Source organism: Cololabis saira, chromosome 6 (assembly GCF_033807715.1).
Source record: "Cololabis saira isolate AMF1-May2022 chromosome 6, fColSai1.1, whole genome shotgun sequence".
NCBI classification, from domain to species: domain Eukaryota; kingdom Metazoa; phylum Chordata; class Actinopteri; order Beloniformes; family Belonidae; genus Cololabis; species Cololabis saira.
In genome coordinates, this window is record NC_084592.1 from 19,445,650 (window position 1) to 19,459,444 (window position 13,795).

Below are 13,795 nucleotides of genomic sequence, written 5' to 3' on the forward strand. Positions count from 1 at the left end.
GCAACAACATGTCTCTTTGATGAGCACTGGTGTAGTTTTAAGACTTGAGCTATTAATGAAAAAGTCTAAACTAGAAATTAACCCACAAATGATAAAAATTTAAACGCACCTTTCCCAGGAAAGTAAGATGCTGAACAATCAAATGAGCGCTTTCTGTTTTCCCTGCTCCGCTCTCCCCACTGATGATAATACACTAAAACACATGTTATACACATATATTATACACATTTCGGTGTTATTTAACAGGTAAAAGTAGAGAAAAGGTTGTTTTTTTTAAGAAAAGTAGCTGCTTCTCTTGGTTTTAAGTCTTAAAAATCACACAGTATTTATGATATCATACAGTTCTTCTTAAATTGAACGTATGATTTTGCAACCTTTACCTGGTCTTTACATAATGTCACCATTCCTTGATAAGCTGCATCTGCAGTAGCAAAGATGTGAGGAGGGTTGTCAGCTCTCTTCACGCCATGGTACAGCTTTGAGAACTGGGAGACAAGAAAAGCGTGCATAATGACCTTAAGGATTTTTATAACAGAGAGTTCGAGTTTTTTCTAATATTCTTTCTCAGCGCCTGACTCTTTACTCAGAGAGTGTGCTTGTTGTTTTTTTTCTAAAATTATGTTTGATATTCCCTCACTGAGAACATTGTGACAGAAGAACACTCATACCTCCTTTCCTCTTGAGGGGGGGAACAACATGTAAACATCTGTGTGACTGGTTTGTTACAAACCTGAGGAGAATAGATGCTCAGATTCTGAAAAGGATTGAGAGCGATGAGGATGTCGCCGACATATGTGTATACCTGCAGCTCATCATACCTCTTTTGAAGATGGCTGATTATTGACTCCTACAGCAAAGCAAAAAATAAATAAAATTAAGAGACAAACATGGAGAATCAGGAACAATGGACTTTGGTATGATTGGTGTAGACTTGATTAAAAAAAATAAAACCCTACCTCATCTAGGAACTCCAGGTTTACCAGATCGTCGTCTGGACAGCTCTCTATTATGTGGGATTTGCGGGTATTGATCCTCACATGCCTGCATGAAGTCAAGGACATGACAATATCCCTGAAAGTTGTAATGTGACACCAAATAAGCAGTTTGATTTCTAAATGGAAGATCCCATCACTTCTGTGGTTTAAGTGCAGCTCTTAAAAGCTTTCCCAGGAGACACATCTGCCTTTATCACAAGCTGTAATTGCCCTTTATCCGTGTTTTGATCTATTACTCTCCAACGAGTCCCACGAGAGCAGAGGTCAGCTCGCAGCCAGCTGGCTGCCTGAAAACCTCAGGGGCACATCACTGAGTGTGAGAAAGAGTGAGGTAAAGCTGTGTTTCTGCAAGCATGTGGCTATAAGTGCACAAATATGGAGAGACTCCAGTCCACAAACCGAAAAAAAAACATTTACAGGGGTATGACTGTGGTTTATTCTGAGCTAATAGTATATTATTTTTGTTGGTAGCTGTAAACTGTTTAATCAGTCCTTTAATAAAATCCAGTTACGCAAAGATTCTTAAACCCCTATTTAAAAGCAGTGGTTTTGCTGTGATGAAATCTTTTTGAGTGTTTTCTTCCAAGTCTTATAACATTTCTTCAAATTAATTCGGTGAACTTAGGTTTTGAAAGATATTCAAAGCCTAGGATAGTGCTGTTTCCAGCTTATGAAAACAAACACCAGGAACTCCAGAGAGGACCCCCCCCCCCTCTTTTTAGGAATATGAATCTGTGCAAAAAAGGGAAAAAGGTCCTAAGACTGAGTCTGCAGGGAGACAAGAAAGGGCATCCAACTCAAACTATTATCCACTGTGTCTGTACAGCTATTAAACATCAGCATAAACCTGGCTTCTTTCTGATCTTAAAATATCGGCACGACTTGTTTAAAAAAGATGAAAACCTAATTTTCAAACCATTTGCAAGATGTAAGCTGTAAACAAAAAACTGAAAAATACTATTTTCTCTTCCTTGATCTTTATATTGAGATACACAGTCATGGATCTTAAACAGGTGGTGACAGAAAATAATCTTATTTTTTTGTCTCTCTCTCTCTCTTTGATTATACATCTTGGAAGATCAACAGATTTGTTCTGCCAGCACTGAGGTGATGGCGACAGTATTCGTTCATTGGAAATAGGACTTTTCAATCAAATAATATCCATAAATTAACAGGAAGTCAATAAAACACATACACACACGGCACAACCTCCAAAAATAACAACTTAAAAGAGTCTAAGACTAAAAGTCTTTTTTTAACATTTATAGTCACCTATTACATCCAGGTATTTAAAATGTCTGCAACACTGTTGAAATACCTCAACTTTAATCCGTGTGGAGAAAAAAAAAAAGAGAAAGCATACGGAGAGGAAGCGTGCAGATTAACTCCAACAGACACTACGGGGAAACCATTATCAACGAGTGCCACTATATTTCAGAAGTGCAAACTGTCTGCAGTGTTCAGAAGAACAACATATCAAAGAGCACAGAGAGATAAAGAAGGCTGAAAAACTACAGCACCAAATAAGATTCACCATCACCAACACTGGATTAAAGAAAACACATCAGGACAGGTTTCAGAGGTTTCATGGACGGGTGAAACAAATATGGTCCATCGTGGACGGGATGAGAGGACCTGCGCTGCATCACTAATGGACACGTGGCACAACTTAGATGAAGAACTCATCAAGGTCTCGGCCGTGAATGAGAATGAGCTGCCATTCTTTGGGATGGACTAGTTTGATGTTTGGGGGGGAAACTGAAAATCACAAAGATTCTGCATTTTCAGGACGTTGTGGTTGTTTCTTCAGCAAAAGTTCGCCAACAGAGTCATAAGTTGATTCCATGCACAAAAGGCTGGTACGAAGGATTGGAATCTACTGTACACTAAAAATATTGTACTTTTTTGAACAATGGAAGTAACGCCCAAGAAAACTATTAACATCTATAGGAATAATATACTGAAAAACAAAAAAAAAGGCAGCAAGTGTTGAATTAATGGTGAAATTTCACATAAAAGTTAAATGTAAAAACACTAAGTAGGATTAATTAATGAAATGATTGGTAAACACAACAGTAGGACACTGTATGCAGATGGAAAATACAGCTAAATATTAAATCATTTACACTTATAGATGACAAAGATGTTCTTGGTGCAGGAAGTTATGGAAAACCATATCCACAGACAAAGGAAAGAAGTTGAAATAGGGACTTATAATATTGGCAAAGAAGAAAAGAAAAGAAACATAAATGAATACAAATAATAAGAACTCTCGTTAGAAAATGGAAAGCAGTCAAAATTATTTGTTGAATGTCTAAATAAAACATTAAGGTTTTAAATTCTAACCACGGTGCATGACTAGAATTTACCAAAAGGACTGTGGGGAACAAAACTCATGCAAAGAATAATTTCAAACTAAATTATATATAAAGTTATGTCACTTCAGGATTATTGACGCGCTTCACACACCTGAAGACCTGCATGGATTACTGAGCTATCACACCATTAGATGGATCTGAATATTTATTCATTTCCAAACAGGAACTAGTTAGTTTATGCAGTAAAATCACTTCTAATTCATGCTAGCGTGTGTTCAAAGATGATTTATTTTCTTTTTTTCTTCAGCGAAACCAAATCAGCGTCATAGAAAAAGGAAAATCAACATATAAAGTATTTTTAAAAAGGTATTCAAACTGTTTTTTAAAAAACATTTAAAAAAATGTAGTTACTTTTCAATATGGAGGACAAAACATCCTACGACAGCCAGAACAGTCAGAAGCCGGATCTAACTTCTATCCTCTTAAATAATCAATCATAAGACTAAAAATATTCAAGCTTCAGGTTTGGAATTGTTTCCTCCTCTGCCTTTGTCTCATCTATTCTTAATATAGTGGAAATACAACAGCACAGAAATATGCCAGTATGTGGTCCCCATGACGTGAATCCTCATCCTCGTGTCCCTTTGGAGGAGCACTTGACACTTCCAGCGTCAAAAACTCTCTCTTGCTTTGAAGTAAATCACAGTATTCCACCTACGGCAGCTACTTTTAAGTTCTCTGTGTCTTTCTTAGTCTTATCTGTAGTCATTGTTTGCTGATCTGTGGCATGGGAGACTAAACCAGGCGAACCCAGCTCTCGCCCTACAAGCTCCTAATCCCATTATCCACTTTCACTGTGGACAGGAATTCGGGATCAGGCTCAGGCTGCGACTCTGCATGCTCTTGGGAGTAAACAGAGCTGGCAAGACATCAAGACTCTCAGTCAAGGGCAGCTTCAGCAAACTCCTTTATAATGAAGATTAAGCATTGCCAAAGTCAGTATTTCTTCTTTAAAGAGGAGACCTTCTGGTCTGTCATTTTCTGCCACCAGAGTGTCTGGGTGAAGGATTCATAGGACAGATATATTCTCTCATTAAATCTCTTTTTATACATCCGTGTATCCCATATATCAGTAAACTGAATCATCTCTGAAGAAAACAAATGTAGCCAGCTCAATTAAACACAGACAAAAATAATAGAACAATTGTTGTTATGTCATAATTGCAAGAGTAAATCTATTTATTCAAGCACTGGTTTGACGGGAAAGTCAGATGGTTGGTGTGTGCATCGGACTGAATGGGAATTATTAATGTAAGGTTAGTCAGCACAATCCTTCTTTCTGAATTAGTTGCACTCCCCTAGCTTGTCTTTAATCACATACTGTTAAGTCCATTACTGTGTCTCATCCTCATGTCTACGCTTTAGCATAAAAAGATGAGACGCTGCCCCCTGCTGGACAGAAGGAACACCAGCAAACATCCAAACCAATTTTAAACACAAGAAGAAAGATCTAAATACTCAAACGAAGCTGCGAGTTTTGCTGTCACAGTATTTCTATTTCTCCTGCAGGGGGGATTTCAGAAACACATTTCAGCAGACTTACTTGGTTTTGGTCTTGCAGCCGACTCCTTGCTGCTCTTGGATGAGAGCTGCTAACTGCTGACTGAGTGCCACATCTTTGCCATGGGCCTGCTTGATGAAGGGGTGCTCCAGGAGATGGGTCACAGATGGACGCGCCTCAAAATCCTTTATAAGACACCTTGAAAGGAAAAAAAAAATATGTATATCCAACAGTTAATCATTTCCATAATTGTTGGTAAAGAGAAAATACTTTCAGAGAGATGAATAAATTATTAATTTTCTAATTGGGATAAACACCTAAACATCGTAGCAGGCTGACTAGTCCGGATCAGCTCCGAGTGACACTGAATGTTTCTAGGTCTGGGCCACTTTCCTTGTCCAAGGACCACATGGTTACTATCACTGTGGCCCCGAGTCCAAACAAGCACTGCCATGGCAGAAGTAAATCCTATCTGTGATGTGCAGTGTTTGCCAGCAGGTGATGTTGTTTTGTGATATCAGCCTGCAGCTACATATCATTTGGTGAACTGCTGATAAAATACCCAACTAGATAACTGCTGATTTTATTTGGAAATTGCTAGCTGAGTTCAGTGTGCATTTATCCTCTATGTACTGTTTACTTGTTCAGCTAAATGCTTACACCGCCTGATTGTGGGTGTTCGCATTACAAAACCAACAACTGCAGGCAAAAGCAAGATAGGAGGGAAAAAAAAGAAGCCATCATCCACTTCCTGCCACATAATCTCCACTGAAATTCTGTCTTTTATCTGTTTGTTAAGCTCTAAAAGTTGATGCCATGAATTCATTAGTGTCAGGACATTAAGCAGAGGTTGCTGCTATTAGCTGTGCTGCTCTGCCGGGATGGCGAATGGCGGGCCACTTTGTCACTGAAGTCAGCTCTTCAGCTGCCCAAGCGCGGAGCAGACACCGCTGATGGATTTATTATCTGCTGCCCCGCCTCCTCTACCCGGTACTGCCACACACACACACACATGCATGCACACAATGGCCTGACAAGGCTAAAAAGGCTTCGCAAACAGGCTGCAACGCTTGATAACAATGTCCAGCCTCCGTGCATTGCACTCTGGTGGGCTTTGTTTGAGGAGATTAACACTGATATGATACCACAAAATTCATTAGCCCAGATTACAAAGCTGTGGCACAAAAAGTGCCCAGTGAAAAATACTGCTTTTGCACCGTCATACTATTCATACTAAATTCATCAAGCTTGGTAAAGAGGCAAAGAAATACTTGGATGTTTATAGAATATGCAAATGACATTATTATGAAAGATTCTACAATTAGCAGATGAATAGGTGACAGGTGAAGGTGCCAGGATCAGGTGTAATAGAGGCCACTAACAAAGCCTTTGTCTTAGTAAACAAGGAAAGAATAGTCAGGAGTCATCCATCAGTTATAAAAAAATAAAAAAAAAAGATAAATAAAACTCAATACAATATTGCAACTTAATTTTTGAAGCTTGTATGGCACATGTCAACCTTGTTTTCAAGTTTCTACAAAGTAGATTAAACTTAAATTTATTTAGTAAAGCAAGGGCAGCATTATGAGTTTAAAACAGAGGGCTGTCCCCAGATGTGCCTGCTTTTTAATCAGTTAATTACTACCGGCCAATGCCCCATGCTGATTATAAAAAAAAGAAAAAGACAAATAATCTTTTTGTTTACCTCTTTTCTGTATGCGGTTTATATAAACCCCCCCCCCCCCAAAAAAAATAAAAAATACAAACGAATAAGTAAATCAGGTGCAATATGCAGTTCAGTGTCCTGTCAACAGATCCTCCAACATTTGGAGACATTTATTTCGACCAGACATCCCCGATGAAAGACAACCGCTCTGCCTGCTGAGCCACGGCTGGACTGTCGTTTACTGTCCTTAATCTAATAAAATGATTCACATGTTTATGAAAAGCAATATCAGAAACATCATACTATTGTTAGCTTGTGCTAGTTTTCATCTCTGAGATGTAATAATGACTGGGGTAGCAGATGTAGTGAAGTAGAGGAGTGGCCAAAATCTGCAACTACGCATGTGCAGGAAATCTGAACAAGATGGAGAAAAAGAGAAAAATATGTACTAAAAAGAATAAATTAAGAAGTAAAATTGAATAAATGAATTTAGTAGTTGATTGACATGCCCAGTCACACTTGCGTTGGTTGAAAGAGAGTCTGACTTTTAGAATAAATTAAGCTGTTTTTGGGTCAAATGTATGGAATACTCCATCCATCTATCTATCCATCCATTCATCCATCGATGGATTGATTGATTGTTTTTGGATTGTGCACCCCGGAGTACCCGATGAAAACCATGCAAGCACGGTGAAAAACATGCAAACTCCACACAAATTAAGAATTTAAGAGAGAAGTGACTTGACTGTTCTGTTTATTCAACAATGAAACATACAGTTTTTTTTTTTATCCAATTTCTCCTTGTGTACTAATACGGATGTAAATTTTTTTTTTTTTTTTTTCAGAAAATATGCCAATGTAATACCCCGATCTCTCAGTTTAGTGATTTTCTTTGTTACCCCAACAATATAATTCCCCACAGAAATTGATTTTTTATTTTCTCATTATGGCTCCGGCTCACACACTTCTCTGCTGGAGATATTCCGGTTGTATATTCCACGCAACCATTACAAGCCACCCCCTGACAATATTAACTTTGCACAGCGGAGCAAATGATAAGTAATCTGGGCCTCAGATAGAAACGATAACTCAGGAGAATTAGTTTGTTCCTCCGCGGCAGATTTACACAGATGAAGGTCAATGAACAAGAAGACAAGAGGGTTGATAGAATCTGGTAAAATAGTACCACTTTCAGTTACCTCCGTGTTCACATGCGCATCTCTTTCTGCTGCAAAGAATCACCTACGTTTACTCGAGTCCTAACAAAACAACTTGAGTCATATGTAACTTTAATCGTGTATGCTTCAGAGTTCCATATTGAACAAAGGATGGATCAGTTTTAAAATCTTGTTTTAAGATGCTAACCACAGACTTTTACTAGTTCTGCAAAGAGTTATTGCTGTTTGGACAAATGATCAGATAAAATTCAGAATTGATGTCAGTAATAGATTCATGTCGTGGCAGATTTAGAACATTTATCAACAGCTTTATCTGTTTTAAAGTACATAAAGCTGAACTTCTCTGCCCTCCTTTCTTCCTTCCTATTTGAAACTCAGTAGCCTACTACTCATTATTATGTATTTGGAAGATTGTACATCATACACCAGGACCGAGACGGGAGTCTGTATTCACCTTTTCTGCATTTATGGAGAACATCTACTTTCCCTGAAAAGCCTCAAGACTCAAAAGGACAAAGGTTGAAGTTGGAGTACACTTACTGGCTGATGAAATGGCTGAAACTTCTGCACCACTGCTCTGGACTTCGTAATGTGGGCGAGGGATTTCTGAAAAACAAAATCACAACAAATACGTGAGACACTGAAACTTTAATAAATCCATGATCGTCGTTGTTACCCGAAAAAGGCTTCGAGCATGTTTCATGAGCTAACTGACAAATGAGAGCCAGCAGTTGATGTGTGACCGGCTGACTTGTGAGTTTCTACCTTCGAGGACAGGCTGGTCCCAGTCCAGGCCCCTGGCGGCCTCAGAAAAAGTGACAAATGGTAACTGCCCCACTACTGTCTGGCAGCGAGCATCTGCCATTGGGACCCCAAAGTTATGGGAGCGAGTTATACCTCTGTCAGCAGCATTTACAGAGGCCATATGTAATGAGGGTAGCACTTTTCAACTCCACATTGTGACAGGAGGCAGGGCTGCATGGGAGCCGGGGATGGACGGTGTATTCGGTACAGATCTGTCCAACCGCTGGAAGATGAGCCTTTTGTCAATGTCAGGCCAGCAGTGAAACACCTGAGAGTTCAGTTATTAACTGCCCTAATTGGTGTGAAAAGCTGTCTCCGGAGTGAAATCTGAAAAAAAAAAATCTAACGCAAAAAAAAGAAAGATAGATTTGGATTTAAAAAGATGCTAGCACACATTAAACTGCAACAGTACACATTTTTACATCTTTACTCCCCCCCAGATATAAGAAAAAGGATGTTGGGGAACAAAATCTGTCATTTTCCACAGCACTAAGTTAGCAGTCTTTGATAAGTGTCGAGACAGCTCGTCCTTTCCAAAGTGCAGATCAAAGCCGGTAACTGACTGTCTCAATGCAACCTCTAATATGAGCCCGAAGACACGTTCTCGCCTTGATGTTGTACCATACTGCTTATACATTATAAAGTCAATATAGCGGCACACTGCTGATAACGCTGTCAAGTGTGCTCATTGTGCTCGGAAAATTCAGGCCCTTATTTCTTTTCTCTCTCTCTCTCGCTCTCTCTCTCTTTTAATATTTATGTGAGTCCTGGCTCGTATTGTAAACACAAATGGCTTATTCAAATTGAGGACCAGGCTGTGCTTGTACTGTCAGGCATTCCTCTTTGTGCAAATTCAGAGAGGTGACAACAGCTCATGACAGCTATGACTAAACCAAATCTGGCTACTGCAATATTTTCCATGATTTTCTTTTACATGCATAATTTATAATTTTCTTCATTCCTACATTGGATTCCCAAAGCAAATCTTAAGATCAACTAGGGCTTAATTTTATTATTTTCATTTCTCACTTAAATTAAAAAAACAAACCTCTCAGCACCACATATTTTGAAAGAGTGCATCTTATTGCAATTATTACGAGAGAACCATGGATGCAGGACTTTAGCTAAATGAATCAAACACAATACATTTACAACTTCAAAAAACCCATTCTTGCTCATATGCTGCTGCAGTGTGTCTTGTCCTTTCTCAGGGAAGCTACATTTCAGCTCCTGTCTGTTTAAGCCCCACTACTCCCAGAGTACTCTAGCTGGACAGCTGACTGACTAGTGTTGTGGAAAATCTGCCATGACTGTCAGATGAGAAGTGGGAAATAAAAACTTGTCCAGGGAAAGTTGTTCTCAGTGTGAATTTTATTAATGTTGCAGGTTCAACAGAGTATAACTTTGTCTGCAGAAATTGTCTTGAGTATGGCATTTTGACAGGGGGCATATTTAATAATTCTGAGGCCTTGTGCCTGAGTTGATGCAATGCAAGTTATCCAATCAGAAAGTATAGTGGTTCCTAAATGATATGACCGTGCATAAGTACTGTCTGTTATCTGGGAAAAATGTGTGTTTGATTAGGTCAGTGCGTGTTGTAATAAACCTTGAAAGTGGATCACCTGAATATGTGGTTGATTAGGTTGGTGTTCTCTCAGTAGCCTTAAATGTATCACATGTTTTCAGCAGAATTTGACAAAGAAGGCTATAGGCAAGTTTGATGCATATGGAGCAGCTAATCTGTACAAAGGCTTTATGAGTACATGGTCACACTATGGTTTCTTAAAGAACATTAAAGTATAATTTTGTACTCATACCAGAAAAGTCAGGGGAAAAGATGCATGTTCCTTCTTTGTTTGAGATGTGTCAATTCAACATTGTCCAAATATGTTTCACGAGTCAACAGCCACATATAGACAAACAACCACGGACACATTCATGGGGAATTTAGAAGCAACACTTCACTTCACATACACGTTGTTGGACTGTGAGAGCAGGCCGCAGTACCTGGAGTACACGCAAGCACAAGGAGAACATGCAAACTTCACACAGGAAGGTTCTTGCTGGGATTTGAACCAGGAACCTTCTTGCTTTGAGGCAATAGTATAGTAGATGTTACAACAAATCTTTTAATATTAACTTATTTTTAATCACAGACACATTAATTTGCAACACAGAGTTCAATGAATTTTGCCTGAGTGCCAACACTAGATATAACCCACAGCGGTCTGAGACATCCAAAGGGTCAAAGATCAAACACAGAAACACACAATCCAATCTGTATACCTACTAGCATTATTGATTTAGGTTCCACCCACAAACAGGAGAAAGGCCTGCTGTTGCAGAGCTGGGTAGAGTAGCCAAAAATTGTACTCAAGTAAAAGTACTGTTACTTCAGAATAATATGACTCAAGTAGAAGTAAAAAGTAGTCATCCAAATAATGACTTGAGTTAAAGTAAAAAAGTACTTGGTGAAAAAACTACTCAAGTACTGAGTAACTGTTGAGTAACTCCTGATTTATTTCTTCCATTATTACAACCATTCAAGCAGACAAAAGTACAAAATAATCATCTTCAGGCAAATTAAATCAATAAAATAATACGATAAATTAAAATTAATAAAAAATAAAAAATAGCTTAAATTAAAATCATCTTAAAGTAAATTCAAGTACTTTAATAAATAATAAAATAAATAAAATAACAGAATAAAAAAATTAATTAAGCACAAGTAGCACAAAATTTCAAGCCTTTGTACTTTTCTTTTTTAACCAGGCAGAACTAGAGCAAGCCCATGAACTCATATAAACTGTGTGTGTGTGTGTGTGTTTGAGTCTGTGTGACAAAACATGCAAAAACAAACATTTTTCCCAAAGAATCACTCAGTGATGTCATGAGATTGACGCGTACGCAGAGGGGATAAAATAAAAGTAACGAGTTCAATGTAGCCTAATGTAGCGGAGTAAGAGTACAGTTCCTTCTTCACAAATCTACTCAAGTAAAAGTAAAAAGTATAGTGATTCAAAACTACTACTAATAGTACAAAATTTCCCAAAACTTACTCAAGTAAATGTAACTTGTTACTACCCACCTCTGTGCTGTTGTTAGCATTTTGAAAGCTTAACAGAACAGGAGATGATCCCAAAACCTCCACTAATCCAAATGGTCGTAAATGCAAACATACACCCTTTCCTGCATACACCTAAAACATCTGCAGGAGATTGGATGAATGATGGAGGAGAAAGCTCAAAGCAGTCAAACATTCAAATACAAAGGGAGCGATTCCTGGATCTACTAATGCCAACAGGTACACTCACACTACAGTCTCCACTGGTTTCTTTGAGGGGAAAAAGCTGTGCTATTTATATATGCTTCACAAAGACTGAGTAAAAGTGGGCAAAGTAAAGACTTATTCAGCAAATGGACCACACGCTTGAAATTTCAACTCATTCATCACCACGGTCGCAGCACCGGCACTTCTTTCAGCACACATGCATGAACAACTGAGCAATACTGCAACATTTATCATGTTCTAGGTGGCTACGTCCACAGCGCTGCAGTCCAGGACACCACGGAGAGATGTTACGATAACTGCTTCAAAAGGTGGAGCCGGTCCTCATGTTTGGAACGTCATCCAACTAGCAAGTGATTTCCTGTCAGAGGTGAAGGATCAATCACTGTCTGATGATAGAAAATCTGATACAATACAGTGTATGGTTACTGAACAGCTTTCTTTATGAATCTGATGCCAACGTGACTGGTTTCTTCAGTGTTAATGAGCTGTTTCTTCTGTGACAGAAAATCTAACAAGTTTGTGACCAGATCCAGAAGTAAAATGTTTCATTTTTGTTGGTGAATGAGGGATTTTGAGTCTAGCTCAGAGGAATGGATTGAGCGATGACAGGTTTGATATCACTCTCTCTGCAGCTCCATCTCTGTTAGGTGGAGTTTTTGTTTTTTTGGATAGCAAATAGAGATGTCTCTGACTTTGTGGCCTGTGCTGGAAACCGTTATATTTTTAACTTGTCATCGTACTCACAAAGCAAGCTGTTATTCAGGTGGAAATATCTGTGAAGGTTCTTGAAATGTGTCTTTCCACATATCCTGGTGATAATTTCCAAGTGCTAAAATGAATTTGAATTATTAGTAAAGCCACTGTATGTAGCAATACCACTTTTGACCACATGGGGAATGATAATCACATGAAAGTTCATTATGAGTTGCACCTTTAGTAGGACAAAGCGGTATTAGAAAATGTGCAAGACCATCCCCACTAATTAGCTCCGAATTATCAATCACCAACCATCTAAGTTCTGGGTTGAATCCCATGCTGAACTAAGTTGCAGTTGCAGTTCCTAGACTGGCCTCTGGAGGCTGGCAATCTCCACTGACTCTCATGTTGAAATGTGCAACTTCAGAGCACAAAAAAACATATTTACAGTCTGGTTCTGAAAACCATTTTGGTCTCATCGGTTTAATTTCACATCCATGACAACTTTGACAGGCGTCATTTTGTACCACGCCATGAGATTTTATATAGAGCCATATATTTATATGTCGGCTCATCCAATGGCTAGCAATTCTGCAATATTCATACTAACAAGCTTCGCAAAGCGACTAACCCAGCATCGGCTTAACGCAGCAATAATTTTTTGATTTTACAATCAAATCAACATGTAAAATGGGATATTCTGCTGTAAATGTCTGTCGGCAGCTCTACAGATATTTTGATGCGGATCAGCTGAAGGAGTTGGTAGCCACAGCTAATTTTGATTGACATACTGTGGGCGTATCCTTGTTGGCTTTTATCAAAGGCTCTTGTCCATACAGCAGCCCTATTTGCCTCCATGTGATCAGAAGCGATATAGTATACATGCTGGCTTTGAATGCTTGGAATAAGTACTATTATTGAGTTAGCCTAAAAGCACACTAAGATTAGGATTTAATCCGGTTTTACTGATGAACACAGATTTTCACCACAACTTTTAAGAGAGGATCTAAATAAAGTAAAACAAAAATACACATATGTTTTTATATTTCATTGCACATATAAAAAAAACCCATAATTTACAAATTGTGTGAAAGAAAGACTAGATACTATGTTGATACCCAATTTGGGGTACAACTTCTTATATAAAATGAGGTTACATAATTACAAACCATTTTATTTATATATATAAAATGTATATATATATATATATATATATATATATATATATATATATATATATATATATATATATATATATATATACATATCTTTATTTATTTTTATT

The 13,795-nt window shown here is 38.2% G+C and overlaps 1 protein-coding gene across 2 annotated transcripts in view; it reads right to left on the bottom strand.

The window, feature by feature from the left end:
• myo3b (myosin IIIB) overlaps nt 1-13,795 on the bottom strand; it is a 77,907-nt gene that overhangs the window by 49,812 nt on the left and 14,300 nt on the right. For both annotated transcript variants that reach the window (XM_061724471.1, XM_061724470.1), the window contains 6 exons: nt 8,259-8,324; nt 4,917-5,072; nt 957-1,041; nt 731-847; nt 381-485; nt 110-193 (listed from right to left, as the gene is read on the bottom strand). In XM_061724471.1, the coding sequence (XP_061580455.1) occupies nt 110-193; nt 381-485; nt 731-847; nt 957-1,041; nt 4,917-5,072; nt 8,259-8,324 (613 nt within the window). The remainder of the gene's footprint in view (nt 1-109; nt 194-380; nt 486-730; nt 848-956; nt 1,042-4,916; nt 5,073-8,258; nt 8,325-13,795) is intronic.